At 34.7% G+C, this 16,044-nt stretch overlaps 2 protein-coding genes across 3 annotated transcripts in view; both read left to right on the forward strand.

Moving 5' to 3' along the window:
* LOC100180810 (IgGFc-binding protein-like) overlaps nucleotides 1-1,245 on the forward strand; it is a 22,215-nt gene extending 20,970 nt beyond the window's left edge. Inside the window, exons 36-38 of the mRNA XM_026836779.1 lie at nucleotides 437-558; nucleotides 681-807; nucleotides 1,171-1,245. Of these exons, the coding sequence (XP_026692580.1) occupies nucleotides 437-558; nucleotides 681-807; nucleotides 1,171-1,245 (324 nt within the window). The remainder of the gene's footprint in view (nucleotides 1-436; nucleotides 559-680; nucleotides 808-1,170) is intronic.
* Nucleotides 26-15,944, forward strand: LOC113474652 (IgGFc-binding protein-like). 2 transcript variants are annotated; one of them, XM_026836547.1, is made up of 34 exons: nucleotides 26-116; nucleotides 437-558; nucleotides 681-845; nucleotides 1,171-1,454; nucleotides 1,837-1,959; nucleotides 2,283-2,378; nucleotides 2,566-2,714; nucleotides 2,887-2,984; nucleotides 3,251-3,401; nucleotides 3,626-3,747; nucleotides 4,001-4,165; nucleotides 4,572-4,909; nucleotides 5,299-5,424; nucleotides 5,671-5,762; nucleotides 6,065-6,203; nucleotides 6,413-6,654; nucleotides 6,860-7,027; nucleotides 7,316-7,488; nucleotides 7,766-7,919; nucleotides 8,273-8,445; nucleotides 8,852-8,964; nucleotides 9,321-9,466; nucleotides 9,867-9,964; nucleotides 10,291-10,432; nucleotides 10,717-10,838; nucleotides 11,132-11,287; nucleotides 11,583-11,845; nucleotides 12,121-12,243; nucleotides 12,546-12,640; nucleotides 13,014-13,152; nucleotides 13,471-13,593; nucleotides 14,066-14,212; nucleotides 14,672-14,819; nucleotides 15,559-15,944. In XM_026836547.1, the coding sequence occupies exons 4-34, from the start codon at nucleotides 1,259-1,261 to the stop codon at nucleotides 15,692-15,694; spliced, it is 4,656 nt and encodes a 1,551-aa protein (XP_026692348.1). In that variant the 5' UTR covers nucleotides 26-116; nucleotides 437-558; nucleotides 681-845; nucleotides 1,171-1,258; the 3' UTR covers nucleotides 15,695-15,944. The 2 variants fall into 2 exon arrangements, with proteins under 2 accessions (XP_026692348.1, XP_026692349.1); XM_026836548.1 differs by having other exon boundaries at nucleotides 12,124-12,243.
* Nucleotides 15,945-16,044: the final 100 nt, after the last annotated feature.

Here is a 16,044-nt window from a genome sequence, read left to right on the forward strand (position 1 = left end):
GATAGCAGTGAACGTAACAACCGGTTACCTCACCAAATTGTATCTCATGTAAAAGAAGTTCATCTTCTGTTTAATGGAAACGAAACAATGGTGTCCAGGAAGGCCCCGTGGTTAAGGTATTTTATTAAGTAAATTTTAAACATTAGTTACAGCTGTATATGCATGTAATGCTAACAAAAGCAATGGATATATGAATCTATATATTATTACATATTGGTTGCCTTTGAAAACTATTTTATGATGAACTATACATAGCTGTTTAAATGTAGAACACAACATCTATCATTACAATTGATTGGATAAATGTCAGCTGACCTTGCGTGGTAGGGCAATGTCATATGTTTTTATAACATAGGTGTTCTGTTTCATACACCTCATTGCTGCTTCTGAATTAGTATCTTATAACTTTGTACAATTCTCCATTTCTTTTTTTCAGTGGAATGGAAGAGTAATTCTACCCGGAACGACTCAATCTAACTTCGTTGTAACTCGTGGTGGTCGATTTATTGTTGTTGAGTTTGACTTTAGACTCGTCATAAAGTGGGACGGAATTGACAGGTATTTTAAGTCTTTGTAAAATTTACGTATAGGAGCTTTTGTATAACATATTAAATGACAAAAACTGCTTAATTTTTTTATTTTTAATGACAAAATTATTTTATTTAAAACAATCTGATCAGAGTTCGAATCCACGCGTGGCAAGAACTGCGTGAGCAAGTTGAGGGTTTGTGTGGCGATTTTGACGATGACGCGTCAAACGACTTCCGTACAAGCTGGGGTGAAGTGACGACAAATCTAACAACATTTGTGAGAAGTTGGGAAGCATCAGGATATAGTGCAGAGGGGTAAGTGGTGCCATTATGAGGGCAAGACAACTGATGGAATTGCTCTAACCCTGTGGTCTATTATGAGTTGTAGGAATTGTCAGCCATACATTATTAAAAGAAATTTGATCACCTACAAATTTACACACATGGCAACCTATAACGACTATTATTGCTCTGCCAAGCGAAGATAATTTAGTAATTGTTTAAAAATTTTATTTTTAGTATAAAGGCATTGTTGAAAATTGTCAATCTGAATAGAAAGGTCTATACGAATCTAAGAATACATCTTAATACAAAAAGTCCAATCATAAATTCATCATATAACATTTTTCTAAATTTCCAGTTGCTTCCTCCCCCCTCCTGCCAATGCATCAGATATTTGCCCAAGTCAAGACGCATTGCAAAGATTTGGTCGTGAGTGTTCCGTTCTCATGAACAGAACTGGCCCTTTCGCCGACTGCCACACACAAGTTAACCCTTGGAGTTCTTTCCGCGACTGCTTGTTTGATCTTTGCGCCACAAATGGCAGTTCTGCGCTAAAAGATCGGATTTTTTCGTCCTACACAACTGACTGCTTGGGAGCAGATAGACAACCTTCAGATGACTGGAGACAAGTTGCTGATCTGCGTGAGTTTATTGGAGAAATATAATTTTTTCTATATATTTGAATGTAGGATTTTGATTTATTTGTCATTTTAATGTATAAACGAACGAATGTACTTTGGTTTATCCCAAAACGCGTGGGGAAATAACACCTGTGTTCTGTTTCATACACCTCGGGCCCGTTTACAAGTTACCACGTAGGTAACTTTGTGGGTAATTGTTTTTGTATATGGCTGATAACTTAGACAACATTGTAAAATCAGTAATTTTACTTTCCAAAAAAGACCTCTGATCTTAAATTTAAGTCCAAATTCATTAAATATCAAATATACATCAAGCAAAATACTTACAAGCATTTCTTTCGCAATTTTTGTGAAGCCATTTAAAAATATATTTGTTTCTGCAGCTGTGAACTGCCCACCAAATCAGCATTACAATGTATCTGCACCACCATGCCAACCATCCTGTACTGACCCTCATGCCACTAACTGTAATATTAGTGACAGTATTGATTCTACTAATGTAGAAGGTATGTATTGTATTAATATAATATCTGATTATAATAGCAGATTAGCAGTACATCCTAGTTTTAAAACATAAATATATTATAAGGGGATGTGTAATGTATAGCTTATCCTCACCTGGCTGGGCAACAACAGTCGTTATAACATGGATGTCCTCATTCTTATACTTCATGTCAGCTTACGTGTTACCACGTATGGAACTTTGTAGTTGTTTGTGTTTGTGGGTGTCTTGCCCATGGACCACACACCCATTATTGTAACAGTGGTCTTAAACTTTTTTGTTAGAGGCATTCTTAAAGCCTAACTAAACCATTTGGTTGCGTTCCAGGTTGCCAGTGTAACGATGGCCACATACTATCTGGCCTTGAATGTGTAAGAAGGGAAGAATGTGGTTGTTTGGTCAATGGAATTTATGTTACAAGAGGTATGTGTTATATGTGTTATTATTCAAGTTTCCTGAACGTTTTCTGCATAAGTTTTCCATAGACCTTAATTTGAACTCACCAAAACATAAGTGTTTTAACCATATTTTAAACTTTTCCATTAAAGTTTATTTGACCTGTATTTTTTACCTATGTTTTAAAACTTCTCATTGACCTTTTTTGACCCAGGATTTGAGTGGCGAACAGAAGATTGTAGCATGGACTGTGTGTGTTTGGGGTTAAACGGCACGCAGTGTGTCCCTGCACCTACATGTCCTAAGAGATCAAGATGTCAAGTGGACAGCGATGGATTTAGACGATGTGTTATGAGACCCAGGGTAAGTGTTTGTGTTTTATCATGATTTGAGTGGTCAGTGTTTGTGTTTTATGGTAACAATGACTACATTGTTTTTAAATACCAAACTTACTGAAAATTGAATTAACAAAATACATCAACATTTGAAATTAAACATTTTAAAAAAAGGAAATGTTTTTTTTTACCATCTGCAGAGGAGAGCAACCTGCAAAGCTGTAACTGACCCACATTATATGACGTTTGATAAAACAAGATTTGATTCTATGGGCATGTGTTCATATATCATGGTCAGGTCAGTATATCATTACAGATTATATTTAACTATGCTGTGTTTCTATCTGTAGGGGATGATAAACATTTGTAAATTAAGGAAACAGGTTATAACATTATTACATTATAACATAGCATACCAAACATTTTTTACATAAACAAATTGTTTTGGAAGAACTTAAACGAAAAAGGGTGTTTCATTCATGGAATTAGTATCTCACTGTCAAAAGTTCTGAGAAAATATATTATGCCGGGATGAAATGACAAAAAAATGATGTCTTTTTACAGAACTCGTTCAAATTCAACAGCAGAGCCTTTCAGAGTAGTTGCAGTAAACGAACAGCCGGCTCCTAATCTTATTGTTTCTCATGTGAGAGAAGTATTTGTGGAGTTTCGTGGAAATCAATCGATGCGGTTCATGGCGGGGCCTAACATCACTGTGAGTTTGTTTACTGTAAAAAAGGTTAAAGTTTAGGGTAATATTTGACAAAAAGTTTGCTTTTTTTCTTTTACTTACTTTTCTTTAAATTTAAAATTTAAAAAAATACTGTGAAGCTTTTATATGTTTTCAGCCATTTTTTGTAAAATTGTATCAAAAACGGCCCAAAAACAAAAAAAGAAATTTAAACTAAATATAAAGAAAAAATTTTTTGAACTTTCCAGTTAAACGGGGTAAATGTGAACCCCGGTTATGACCGAGATGGAATTCGTATTCGAGTTGTTGGAAGGTTCTGGTTGGTTGACTTTAATTTCAGTTTAACTATTCGTTGGGATGGCCAAGACAGGTGGGTTTCAAATTAAATACATATTTTAACTAAAATGTTTTGTTCGATAAAAACTAAAATATTTGCAGTTGCATAAGCACCTTAAACATGTTTCTAACTTTTTTATATTATTTTTTTTATGTATTAAAATATTAGCATATTTAAAATCAGTGTTGCGCATAATTTTTGAATTTGTTCTGTTGCCAAAATATTTTTAAACTATTAGTGTTGCCGCATGTATTACCATTGCCCCCTCACACTCCATTAATTTCAGAATCCGAATATCGGTTTGGGCACCACTGCGTTACCAGGTTGAAGGGGTGTGTGGAAACTTCAATGATAATCCAATTGATGATCTAATGACACCTAGTGGGGACGTGGTAACTAATTACGACCAGTTTGTCGACTCATGGATCGTGGAAGGATATGGAGCTGAGGGGTGTGTATTCATATTGGTTATATGGATAAACGTAACTTATTTATTCTCGTGTGGTGGGGTAATGGCAGTCGTTATATCATGGCTGTATATTTTTAACACCTCAAGCTCTCTTTTGAGTTACCACATATGTAACTAATAGATTGTGTAAGGTTATGAAGCGGGGTGTTGCTGTATTCAAATCAAATGAATGAATGTAACTTTATTTATCTCCAAACCGCCGAAGTCATCAGTTATTATAACACAGATGTTCTATTTGATACACTGTTCTAAAGTATTAGTTACTATGTATGTAACTTTGGAAATAAATATTTTTTTATAACTTTTTTGTATGGTCATTGATTTGGTAAACTCATTAGTAACCTATTAAGCAACTTAATACAATTTGTAAAAAAAAACACCTTCACAGTTGTCCTGTGGTAGGACCTTCCGATTTCCCAACCCAACCACTTCCGATTGCCTGTGCTGATCCTGTAACTAGGAGTCGTCATCACAATTCCTGCTACCCTCTCATCGACCCAGAAGGCCCCATGCGCGACTGCCAAGCCATCGAAAATGCCACGGCAGCGTATCATTCGTGTTTGTATGACCAGTGTGCGTTTGACGGAGACAAGGAGCAGAAGGAACGAGTCATGGCTTCATATGTTGAAAACTGTGTTGAAACTGATGATGAGGACAGAGCTACCAGTGACAACAACACAACTGGAGCTATCATACCACCTGTGTGGAGACCAGCTGCTAATTTAAGTAAGGAATGAATGAGTGCAACTTGTTGTATACTCGCATTATGGGGAACAACAGTCGTTATAACCTCTAGGTTGGAGCCAGGTGTGTCAATCATCATGCCACAGCACCAGAATAGGAAGTATTTATATTCAATCTGGCACCATGGCAAAGTAGTAAGCGCACATGCCTTTAGCCCAGAGGTTACTAGTTCAAGGGTTAATGCTGCTACCTTTGTAAGTATACGCGTTTTTGGACAAGACACTTCGTGGCAATTGCTCCAACCTAGTGGTCGCTTATGGATTGTCCAAATTGTCAAACATACATTGAAAAAATAAACTATATATAGAACATTCTTATCTACAAATTGTTTCATTAAATACTAGTTATAACCAGTTTTATCCAAATCACAGCTGATCCTGAATGCCCACCCAATTCTCACTTCAGTTCATGCATCCCACAATGCCAACCCACATGTAATGACCCCAATATGACTTCATGTGTTAGCATGTCTCAACTTGGTCACCAATGTGTAGAAGGTAAAATGTGGTAAACTTATTTCATTTATTTCTTTAAATTCAAAAATTGTAAATGATAGTTATATATAACATTTATTGTAGGTAGAAGATACTTTTTTTAAAAGCTTGATGCTACTACCATTGTAGGAGCATTTTTCCTTAACCAAGTCACTTTTAAGTAATTGTCAGTCATGCAGAAAAAAATTCTCCAACAAAGTTACATTTGTTTTTTAAAGATGCTTAATATTATTTTTTTGTTTTTACTAGGTTGTACTGCAAACACAGGATATATATTGTCTGGTTCTACTTATGTGAGATATGAACAGTGTGGATGTACATTGGATGGCGTATACTACAGGGTAAGTTAATATGAAATAAATGTCATGCAAAAATAAAGAGCGATAATAATAAAAAAAATAATTATTTTTTACTTTATGGATTTTATTTTACAAGTTGTTTTGTTATCTGAAAGTTATAGTACTTTTACATCACATTTGAGCATTTCTATCAATACACCAAACTTGAATTTTCTTTTGTTTGCCATTATGTTACTTTTTAAACACATAAGCCTTGGACTTCAAAAACTTGATACCATCTGAATATTTTTATCGAATTCCTGATGCTCAATTTTTTAACTTTAATAACTTTTTGCTCTAAACAGAACGGAGAGCGATTTTTAACAAGTGGCTGCACATCAAGATGTTCTTGTGTGGATGGAATTCTATCTTGTAACCCTGATAACTGTGGTGAATTAGAATGTCGAGCTAATGGGATGGGAGAACTTGCATGTTTGCCATGGAGTAAGTTTTGAATTGGATATTGAATAAATATATGAAACTTATTTACCCTTACATGCCGAGGCAAGGACAGTTCTTATAACACTGGTATTTTGTTTTATACACCTCGTGTATGCTTACGAGTTACCACACCACTCAAGAACAGACAAAATTCATTTATTCATCCAAAAAAATAAATAATTTCTAACTTAACATTAATTTCCAATACACAGGGACGAAGCGTTGTGAAGTCAGCGGCAACTTACATTTCTTGACGTACGACACTCAAGCATACAACCTCAAAAGACCATGTTCATATACCCTTACCCAGTCTTTATACCCCAATGGTTTTTCTGTCATTTTAACAACTGTACAGGAAAATACCTTTACCAGAATGCATATGGTCACTGTTGCATTGCCAGAATACAATGTTAATATTACACTGAATAGAACACCTATGGGTGCTATGTTTTTGGTGAGTGTTTAGTTTTTTAATATATTTTAATGTTTCCTAAACTGTTTGCCTAAAAAAAAACAATATGTTGACAAAGTTATTTAAGAAAGAGTTTTGTCTTTCCTATTTTAACAATAATTTAAGGTAATTTTCCCGTTTTTGGCAACTAAATTTTTTTACTAAAAACTTTTAGTTTCACTAATTTTTTAATATTTTTTTTGCCCAGATAAATGGACGACCATATCAAGAATGGACATCCCCAAATACAGGAACACCAAATGTGGTCGTACAACGAAATGGTTTATTTATTACCATAACTACTGTTAGGGGTCTGGGTGTTGAGTTTGATGGCCATCAGTTAAGAGTTACTTTACCAGTCACTCATTCAAACATGGTAAGTAAAAACAACAGTCGTTATAACACCTGTGTTCTGTTTCATACACCTCGTGCCAGCTAACGAGTTACCACGTATATAAGTTTGTTGGTGTGTTGCAATGCAGAAATAAATAGGCTAAATTTATTTACTTATTTAGTTGGTCAAGAAATCACTATATTTTAATCAACGCTCTACCTAACTGTCAGTAAATTTTCAAATTTTCTTTAAAAAATTGTTTTTTCAATTTTTCAATTTTTTTTTTAAATTTGTTTTTTTTATAAATTTTTTAAGATTTTTTCTTCACAGGTAAATGGTCTATGTGGAAATATGAATGAAATATCTGCAGATGATTTCCTGCTACCCGATGGTAGCAGTCCAGGTTCTGCTGCTGAGTTTGCTGTTCAACATGAAACAGAAACATGCACGATGGCTGATGAACCAACCATACCTACATGTACAGATAATGACAGACTTTTGTGGTATGTGCTGTTTTATATTATTACTTTTGGCAATTAGTGTGCGAAATGGATTATAAAGGAGAAAATGAACAAAACGGTCCATGTTTTCATTCTCTTTTACCGTCCGATTTGGTAGTAAACAAAGTTTATTTACAAAGGTGTATAATTTTATCCTCACAATTATAAAACGGTGTTGTTAATTGTTAAAAATTTTAGAAAATATGAAATATTAGGTGTGTACTTATTTTACCCCATAGTACTGTACGTGTTTACTTTAACATTCATTTTATAATTCCAGGGCATCTAACTCAATGTGTGGCATGTTAAGAGATAGAAATGGACCTTTAAAACCATGTGTGACAGTTATTCGATTTTCAACCACCATGAGACATTATACACAATGCATTGATGATATGTGTGCAAGCCAAGGAAGCAACACAACGCTTACTGAGGTATTTGATTCATTAGTTAGGGTACAAGGTTCAAAGCTCGATGCTGTCACCTTTGTCGACGTGTGTTCTTGGGTTAGGTACTTAACTGCAATTGCTTTGCCCAGTGGTTTCTTATGGGTTAACTAAAATAAAAAATTCAAAAAGCAATCTTCCAAATGGTTACATATGTGGTAACTTGTAAACATCCACGAGATGTATAATCAGAACACCTGTGTTATTAGGACTGTCATTACTCCACCATGCTAGGAAAAATAAAGTCCATTCTTCAATTATCAACACGCTATAGAAAAAAATGATTATTGGACATAAATTAGGCACAGAGTTTTAAATAAACATTACTATTTTTCATGCAGGCAATTGAATCATATGCCCGTGAATGTTTATCACAAGGTGTGCAAGTTTGTAACTGGAGGCAAGCAATACCATCACGGTCGTCTAATTTCACCATGTGTGCTTCGAACTCACATTATAATGACTGTGCCAGTGGTTGCCCTGATTCTTGTGGTGTCGTACCATTCCCAGAACGGTACGGAACTTTTAAAGTTTTTTTGAAAATTATATGTTTTTTTAAAACTTTTTTTTTAATTGTTTGTTTTTAAATTTTTCTGTGTTGGAAGTTGACTATGTTGCAGTAGTTTGTCTGGGGCTGTGGCGAAGTGGTTAGCACACATGCCTTTAGCTGTAACGTATACTATGGGTTATGGGTTAAAACTCGACGCTGCTACCATTGTGGGCATATGTGTACTTGGACAAGACAATTAACAGCAGACTAAGGGGTTGTTTAAGTTGTCAGCCACACGGAAAAAAAAAACAAAACTTAATCCATAAGCTGGCATGAGGTGTATAAAACAGAACACCCGTGTAACCGTGTTATAACAACGACCTTTTTCATCACTGCAAGGATAAAGCAAGTTACATTTGTTCGTTTTCAGATGTCCAATGATTGAGAGTTGCGAATGTGATGAAGGGTATATATTACAAGGCACACAGTGTGTTTCACTTACACAATGTAACTGTTATGTCAATGACAATATTGTTGAATATGGTAGGTGTTTAATCCTTTTATAATAATTATTTAAATAATTTTCTTTCAATGGTTTAGGACTGTAATAAATTAGTACAATGTTTTGTTTCCTGTCAGAATCATGTTGTTCATCCTTTTTTATCAATCTATTTAGTAGTAAACAGAATATTTACAGAAATAAAGCAAATTAAATTTAGACAGATATTGTTTATTTTGCACATGATATATTTTATTACAATTATAGTATATAACATGCATGTTATAATTTTTCATTTATCTTTTTGGAAACGATAGTTAGCAAAGATCATATTATTTTAACATTGAAAAAAGGAAGATACTTGTTAGACCTATTGTAAAATATTTGTTTTTATATTAAGGCACAAGTTACCTAACATCAAACTGCAAAGCTGAATGTACGTGTTATGGTAACAATAAAACAACGTGTAACCCTGTAACTGGATGTGCTACCATGTATAACTGTGTGGAAGAAAATGGTTTACAGTCCTGTGTGAAGACACTACAGGTAAAAAGTTTTTATATACTTGTTAGTAAATTAGGTTTAGTTTAAGTTTATATACTTTTAACTTTACAATAGTTTAAGTTGATCTTAAAACAATTCCCAGAACTTGAGTTTATATACTCTCATGTCACTAATGGTTAGAGCTCTTGCTTCTAGACCAAAGAATAAAAGGTCCAGTTCTCGATGCTGCCACCATATGGACATGTTCTTGGGCAAAGCATTTAGTAAAAGACATTATAAATTCGCATACTAACGAAAAAAAAGCTCTTTCATTTTTTTAACTTTGCTCTTACTTTTAGGTCACATTTTAGCCTCTCTATCTATATACAAATTATTGAATTTTTGTTGGCATGTACAAATTCTGACTTTTTCACTCCCACCTAATACAATATATTTGTAACAGCCACGTGTGTCTTGTACTTCGATTGGTGGATTACACTACACAACATTTGATGGCTCAGCATTCCGTGCATTATCAACGTGTACATACACTATGGTTAGGTATGTATCGTACTTATAACATTTACAAATTTTGTATACATACGGTTTTGTGTGGGTGAAGTCCTTTTCAAAGTGCCAAAGACCTGGGTTCTAGTTCCCCCCCAAAAAATATTGTTTTGTAGTATTTGCTTTTAAAATATACCCTACATATTAAATTGGGAAAATGGGTCAACTCTTGCCTAAATCCTATGTCTGATGGCATGCCACGCTGTAGGTCCTCACTCCAATAGAAATATCATTAATTCATTATACATTTCACAGCATTTGATCCTGAATGTTATTTGGTAACAGGAATCTTTTAAGTTAATGACCACTATATTTTTCAGGTCCCTAGATGGCGCTAGTGGTATACCATCGTTTTATGTGGCAGTTACTTACCAGAGCGTTACAAGTTATAATTCGGCAGTTAAAGAAATTCGAATTGTATATGAAAACACAACAGTGGTTATGGCTAGGCATGGAGTAATGGTAAGTATGAATGAAAGTAACTTCTTTATCCTCGGACAACGATAATCTTTATAACACAGCTCTTCCTGTCTGCTTACGAGTTAACTTCAGTATAGTGAAAGTATATTAAATATTTAAGTAAACTGAATTAAAACTAAAAAATCAATCACCAACAAAGTTACATCGATGGGAACTTATAAGCAGGCGCAAGGTTTTTGAATTAAAACACTTATAAAGACTGTTGTTGCCTTGCAACACACAAAAACAGTTTTCATAATGTAACAAATCCTTTATCATTATTTCAGATAAACGGAATATATGTGATACCTGGTACTCAATATAACGGTGTGAATGTAACACAAGTTGGTGGTGACGCTGTTGTTGTTCTGCCATTCAAACTTGTTGTTCGATGGAATGGACTTGGATTGTAAGTGATTTGGTTTTATTTTTTGATAATTAAAACGACAAAAATGCCAATATTTTCATATTTAGCAATAAAAATGCCACTGTTTTATGTTTCGAAAGTAAAACGAAGAAAAAAACACATACTTTTATATTTACCAAGTAAAATGCAAAAAAAAGCTAATATATTTAATATATATATTTGGCAAAAATTTGCCATTATTTGGATATTTGGCAAGTATATGTATTGGAAAATACAGCCTATCAATCAAAAATGTTTTGCTAAATTTTTTAACGTATTTTTTCTTTTTTTTTCAGCTTACAGATTGACGCATGGCGGCCATTAATGGGCAAAATTGAAGGGCTGTGCGGAGACTTTGACGACAACCCAAACAATGATTTTGTTCCAAGACCTGATACAAGTAACACGGCAGCATCTGTACTTCAACATTGGGAACTTACTAATCAAACTGGGTATGTAAGCTCTACTTTGGTATTTTGACTGTATGTTTCATGTTACTTCCTTAAATAGTAGTCCACATGTTTAGCTTAGTAGTTAGGCACTTGCATTGTCACCGTAGGATACCAGGTTTAATACTCGTCGTCACAATGCTGTGTGTCACGGTAATAATGGACTCTAACCTAAATCTTAGCTCCCATGGTTTGCGCTGTAAATTGACTTTTCTAATTTTATATTCGTTTTTCAGATGTTATTGTTTGTTTTTTTTTAAGTAACTGTTTTTGGTTTCATGAAACTTTTGATTGACAGTTGTTCGATCGCGACACCACCAGCGCCTCCATGTGAGGGAAATAGTTTAACGATAGCAAGAAGCAGATGTGACGTTTTATTGGATGGCACGGGACCTTTCAGTCAGTGCCATGACCTGTTGGAGCCGCGGCACGCGTACCAGACATGTGTATATCAGTCATGTACCAGTGGTCATGATCCCGCTGCTGAAATGCGAGTTATTTCTTCATATGGTAATCAATGTAGAAACAGAGGTGGTGTACCTGGAACTTTGGATACTACACGTGAGTTTTGCTGTTAACATATGAAGTCAATTTAAGTAAATTCAATATTAGCAAACACAGGTTAAATTTATTGCTATTGTTACAAAGTCAAAAATATAAAATTCCTATATTTTAAACTTGATAGTTTATAGCTGTAAATAATAGCCCAACATTCAAAGTCAAGATTTTGTGACAGTAACTACAAGACGAGAAATACAAAAGCTAAAAATTAGGTTCCCGTAAAATACCCCCCAACAACATTTTTTTAAATTGAATTTGACATTATTTCTTTTCAGCAGTACCATGTCCCATGAACAGTACATACCAAGCATGTGGTATGCAGTGCCAAGCTTTATGCACAGACAGAGATGCTTCATTCTGTTCTTCCATTTCACTACTTGGCCGACAGTGTGTCTCAGGTGGAAAAAAATCATTTTTTTATTTTCTTTCATTTTTCCCAACTATGACAAGTTCTTGCCACATGGCAGGCAAAAGTGTTTTTTTTAATAAAATTATGAAATTTTCATGCCAGAATATTAGTTTATTTTATACTATATTATACCTGGTTTTAATAGCAGCAGAAAATCAGTATAATGCACCTTAAAGGCAATTACTCCAACACAATAGTCCCATATATGTGATCTAAATTGCCTATTCATTTATTCACTTATATTCATTTGCTTGCCACATGGAGATGTAAACTAGCTGTTTATATTGGAAGGTTGCCAATGTGATGCTGGGTTGGTATATGAAAATGGAAGTTGTGTTTCATCCGATTCGTGTGGATGTCTTGCACCATGGGGGGCTTATATCACTGTAAGTAACTACAATTATAGTGGCCAGCTAGAATATATCAAGTTCAAAGCTGGCTGTAGATACCTCTGGCATATGTGTCCTTGGCCAAGACATTTGTTGTTAAGTGTCTTGACCATGGACACACCAAACAGTGGTAGCAGCGTCAAGCCTCGAACCTGTAACGTTTGGGCTAAAACCAGAAGTGCTAACCACTAAGCAGTTTCAGTATTTTTTATAATTTGTATGCAGCTTTGTTTTTTAACTGACACTATTTCTCACACCTTTTATCCATGGCACATTTTAACAACTGTCATTTTACTGTTGATTCCCTTTTCTTCGTTCTTTAAAATGATCTTTAAGAGATTAATAAAAACTTATGTTATGTTTTTTACAGGCTGGATCTTCGTTGGTTGATGCTGCATGTGGCATAGAATGTAATTGTGTGTCGGGTGTTATGACATGTAGGAATACTTCATGTTATATGGACCAGTATTGTGGGGCAAGGAATGGAGTTCATGGTTGCCACTGGATAAGTAAGATGGATTTTATTTAAATAGAATGAATCAATGTAACTTATTTAGCCATTGCGTGGTGGGGCAAGGATGATCGTTATTACCCAACCTACCCTCCATAAAGCTCCAACCAAATTACATACGCGGTGACTCATAAGATTCGATAAGAAACAATGCTTTTTAACTGACTTTTTATCAATAGGGTGTTTTAACAACTGTTGTTTTACTGTTGATTTGTTTTTATTTTTCTCTTTGTTTTCTTTAAATGACATGATCTTCGAGTTTTCTAGGAAATAAATAAAAATTATGTTATGATAAAACCTAATATTTTTCTTACAGACCAGTGTGAATATAACAATGGTGGTTGTAGTCACTCGTGTTCTATGCAGTATGACGTCATAGTATGCAGTTGTCCGCCAAATTACGTGTTATCTGAGAATGGTACAACATGTATGTCTAATGGTAAGGACAACATTTTTGTTAAATAGTAAGGTGGGGTAAGATGGTCCATATTTTTATTCTTGATTTGTTGCCCGATTTAGTTGTAAACAAAGAATATTTACGGACTTATATGATGTATCCTCAAAACTCTGAAAAGAGCGTTGTCAATTTTTAAAATCACGATTGGAAAATATGAGACATTATGTGCTAACGGTATTCATCTTACCCCACAGTACTATAGTTTTATGTGTTTCCAAATTTAAGTTTTTTAAGATTGGAAGTGATAAAGTTGGGCTAGGGAAATTGGGACACTTTTAGCACGTAATATCCAAATATCCGGATCGGTTTTTAAACAACTAACAACAGCCTATGGGTGTCGTGAGGATACAGTTTTATATTTCTTTGATATTCTTTGCTTGCTACCAAATGGGACGAGAAAATGTAATAAAAAGGTGTCTAGTAAGTTACATTCATTTATTATCATTTTTTGAAGGCACAACTGACACCCAATGTGTTAATGGTGACGGCGAAACATACGGCCAATGGCGACGACAGACACTTATTGACTGGACACAAAAACTCCAGCAGTACATGACTACAGTGAGACAATCTTTCGACGATCCCACAACAGCCCCACGAGGTGCAAGATTTAAAAATATCATAAGTTCCAGTTGGAATATAATAGTTTTATAAATATAAGCATGTTTTTACGACTGTTGTTTTGTAGCTACATCCTGTCTTTTCGTTTTAACTATTTTTTAAATTGTAGCTACCGTAATCAAAGGGAAAAAATGTAATATATCTGGTTCCGTGGTACAATGATTAGAGTTGTCACCTTTAGGCTAGAGAGTATATAGGTTCGAAGCTTGACGCTGCTACCACTGGGGGTGTGTGTGTTCTTGTTTTTTTATACGCCTAACAGAAATTACTCCAATCTAGTGGTTTCTTATGGGTTGTCTGAATTATCAGCAATTTAGACGAGGTAACTCGTAAGTGGCCGCGAGATGTATAAAACAGAACATCCGTGTTATAACGACCACCATTACCCCACCTTACGACAATAAAAAAAAAACATTTATAAAACTTAATTTGTCCATAGTTTGCGGTTCCCAGTGGACAATATGGTTGGATAGAGACGACCCTGGAGGTCACGGTGATGACGAAAGCAGTGCATTGTTACGTCATGAATACCCTCATATTATGTGCGCACAACCAGTTGCAATTGAAGCAAGACTTGTAGACGGGCGGTAAGAATTTTAATACATACATATATATATTCATTCATATATAGTATACAATCTAACATTGTTGCTAAAACATGGTCTGTATTTCGTGTCCAATGGCCTGAAAAGCCACACAAAAGCCTATATTCCATTTTTTATACATTTTTGCATTGCTCGCAGAGCACAATGTTTTCATACGGTAACAATTACAATACGACATTGTGTATATGCTTATATTAATGAGGCATAACACGTAAGGTGTGGCTCGTATAGACAAACATCGGTGCATATCTGTTTAATCACCGAAAAAAAAACCTTTAAAAAGACGGGTGTTTTAAGAGCAGCAATACGCGTGACAATGTATGTAACAGCTCATTTAGCATGTATGTTACATCAGATACACAAAATTGAAAATTTTACCGTTTGAATACCACGCCCAAATCGCTCTGCAACGGTAACTTGCGCTGTTTAAAAACCCAACTCATTGTTATACGTCCTCTTTTGAACCCCTATTTATGCTGTGTTGAAGGATTTATTAAGTTAAACCTATTTTCTCGGTAAAATTTTGTCCGTTCTGTTTTGGCATGATACATTCTATTCGAAGTAATTGAATTTATCTCACATATTTTTGTATCACTGTTGAAACCATGCTTCAGTGGTCATATTTAGTTTTAATCCATTCATTCACTTCGTATAGAATATATTCACCCCTTAAAAATACATTCAACATCAAAAAAATTATTCACTCCTGTATATTTTACAGACAAGCTACAATGTCAGGCAACAACGTTACGATGTCGCCCGAAGCCGGCCTTATATGTCGCAACGATATCCAGCCACATGGTATTCGGTGCCACGATTTCCAAGTCCGGTTCTTGTGCCTTGAAAGTTTAATTTAAGTTTTTCCTACTTAATTGTTGCCATAGTGAATACTGTGACACTTGTATTTCTATGTTCTTAAAAAAGAGCTTTTTTGCCTTGTGTAAAATGCCTGTCTTTCGCCGCAGTTCTATACGCACCAAAAATCGCATATCGCCATTATACAGTATAGCTTTTTGCTTTTAAAACTACCTACATACTTAGCCAATAGGTTCTCCAGTGGCAGTAATAAATATTTTATGCGCTGGAATTTTAAATCCAGATCGAAAAGCGACTTTACTTTGCCAGTTATTGCAATTATGCATATTTTGGGGTCGGCTAATGGTTTCTGTTACTTCAGTTCCCTGTTTTAAAGCAAACCGCTTGTCAT

The sequence above is a fragment of the Ciona intestinalis genome, chromosome 11, assembly GCF_000224145.3.
Source record: "Ciona intestinalis chromosome 11, KH, whole genome shotgun sequence".
Lineage (NCBI taxonomy): Eukaryota > Metazoa > Chordata > Ascidiacea > Phlebobranchia > Cionidae > Ciona > Ciona intestinalis.

Bases quoted from the DNA above. Each gene is read 5' to 3' on its own strand.
- LOC113474652 (XM_026836547.1), top strand. From the start codon at position 1,259: ATGAACAGAACTGGCCCTTTCGCCGACTGCCACACACAAGTTAACCCT. The intron at 3,402-3,625 runs GTGAGTTTGTTT...TGAACTTTCCAG, and splicing joins TGGCGGGGCCTAACATCACT to TTAAACGGGGTAAATGTGAA. The intron at 10,839-11,131 runs GTAAGTGATTTG...TTTTTTTTTCAG, and splicing joins CGATGGAATGGACTTGGATT to CTTACAGATTGACGCATGGC.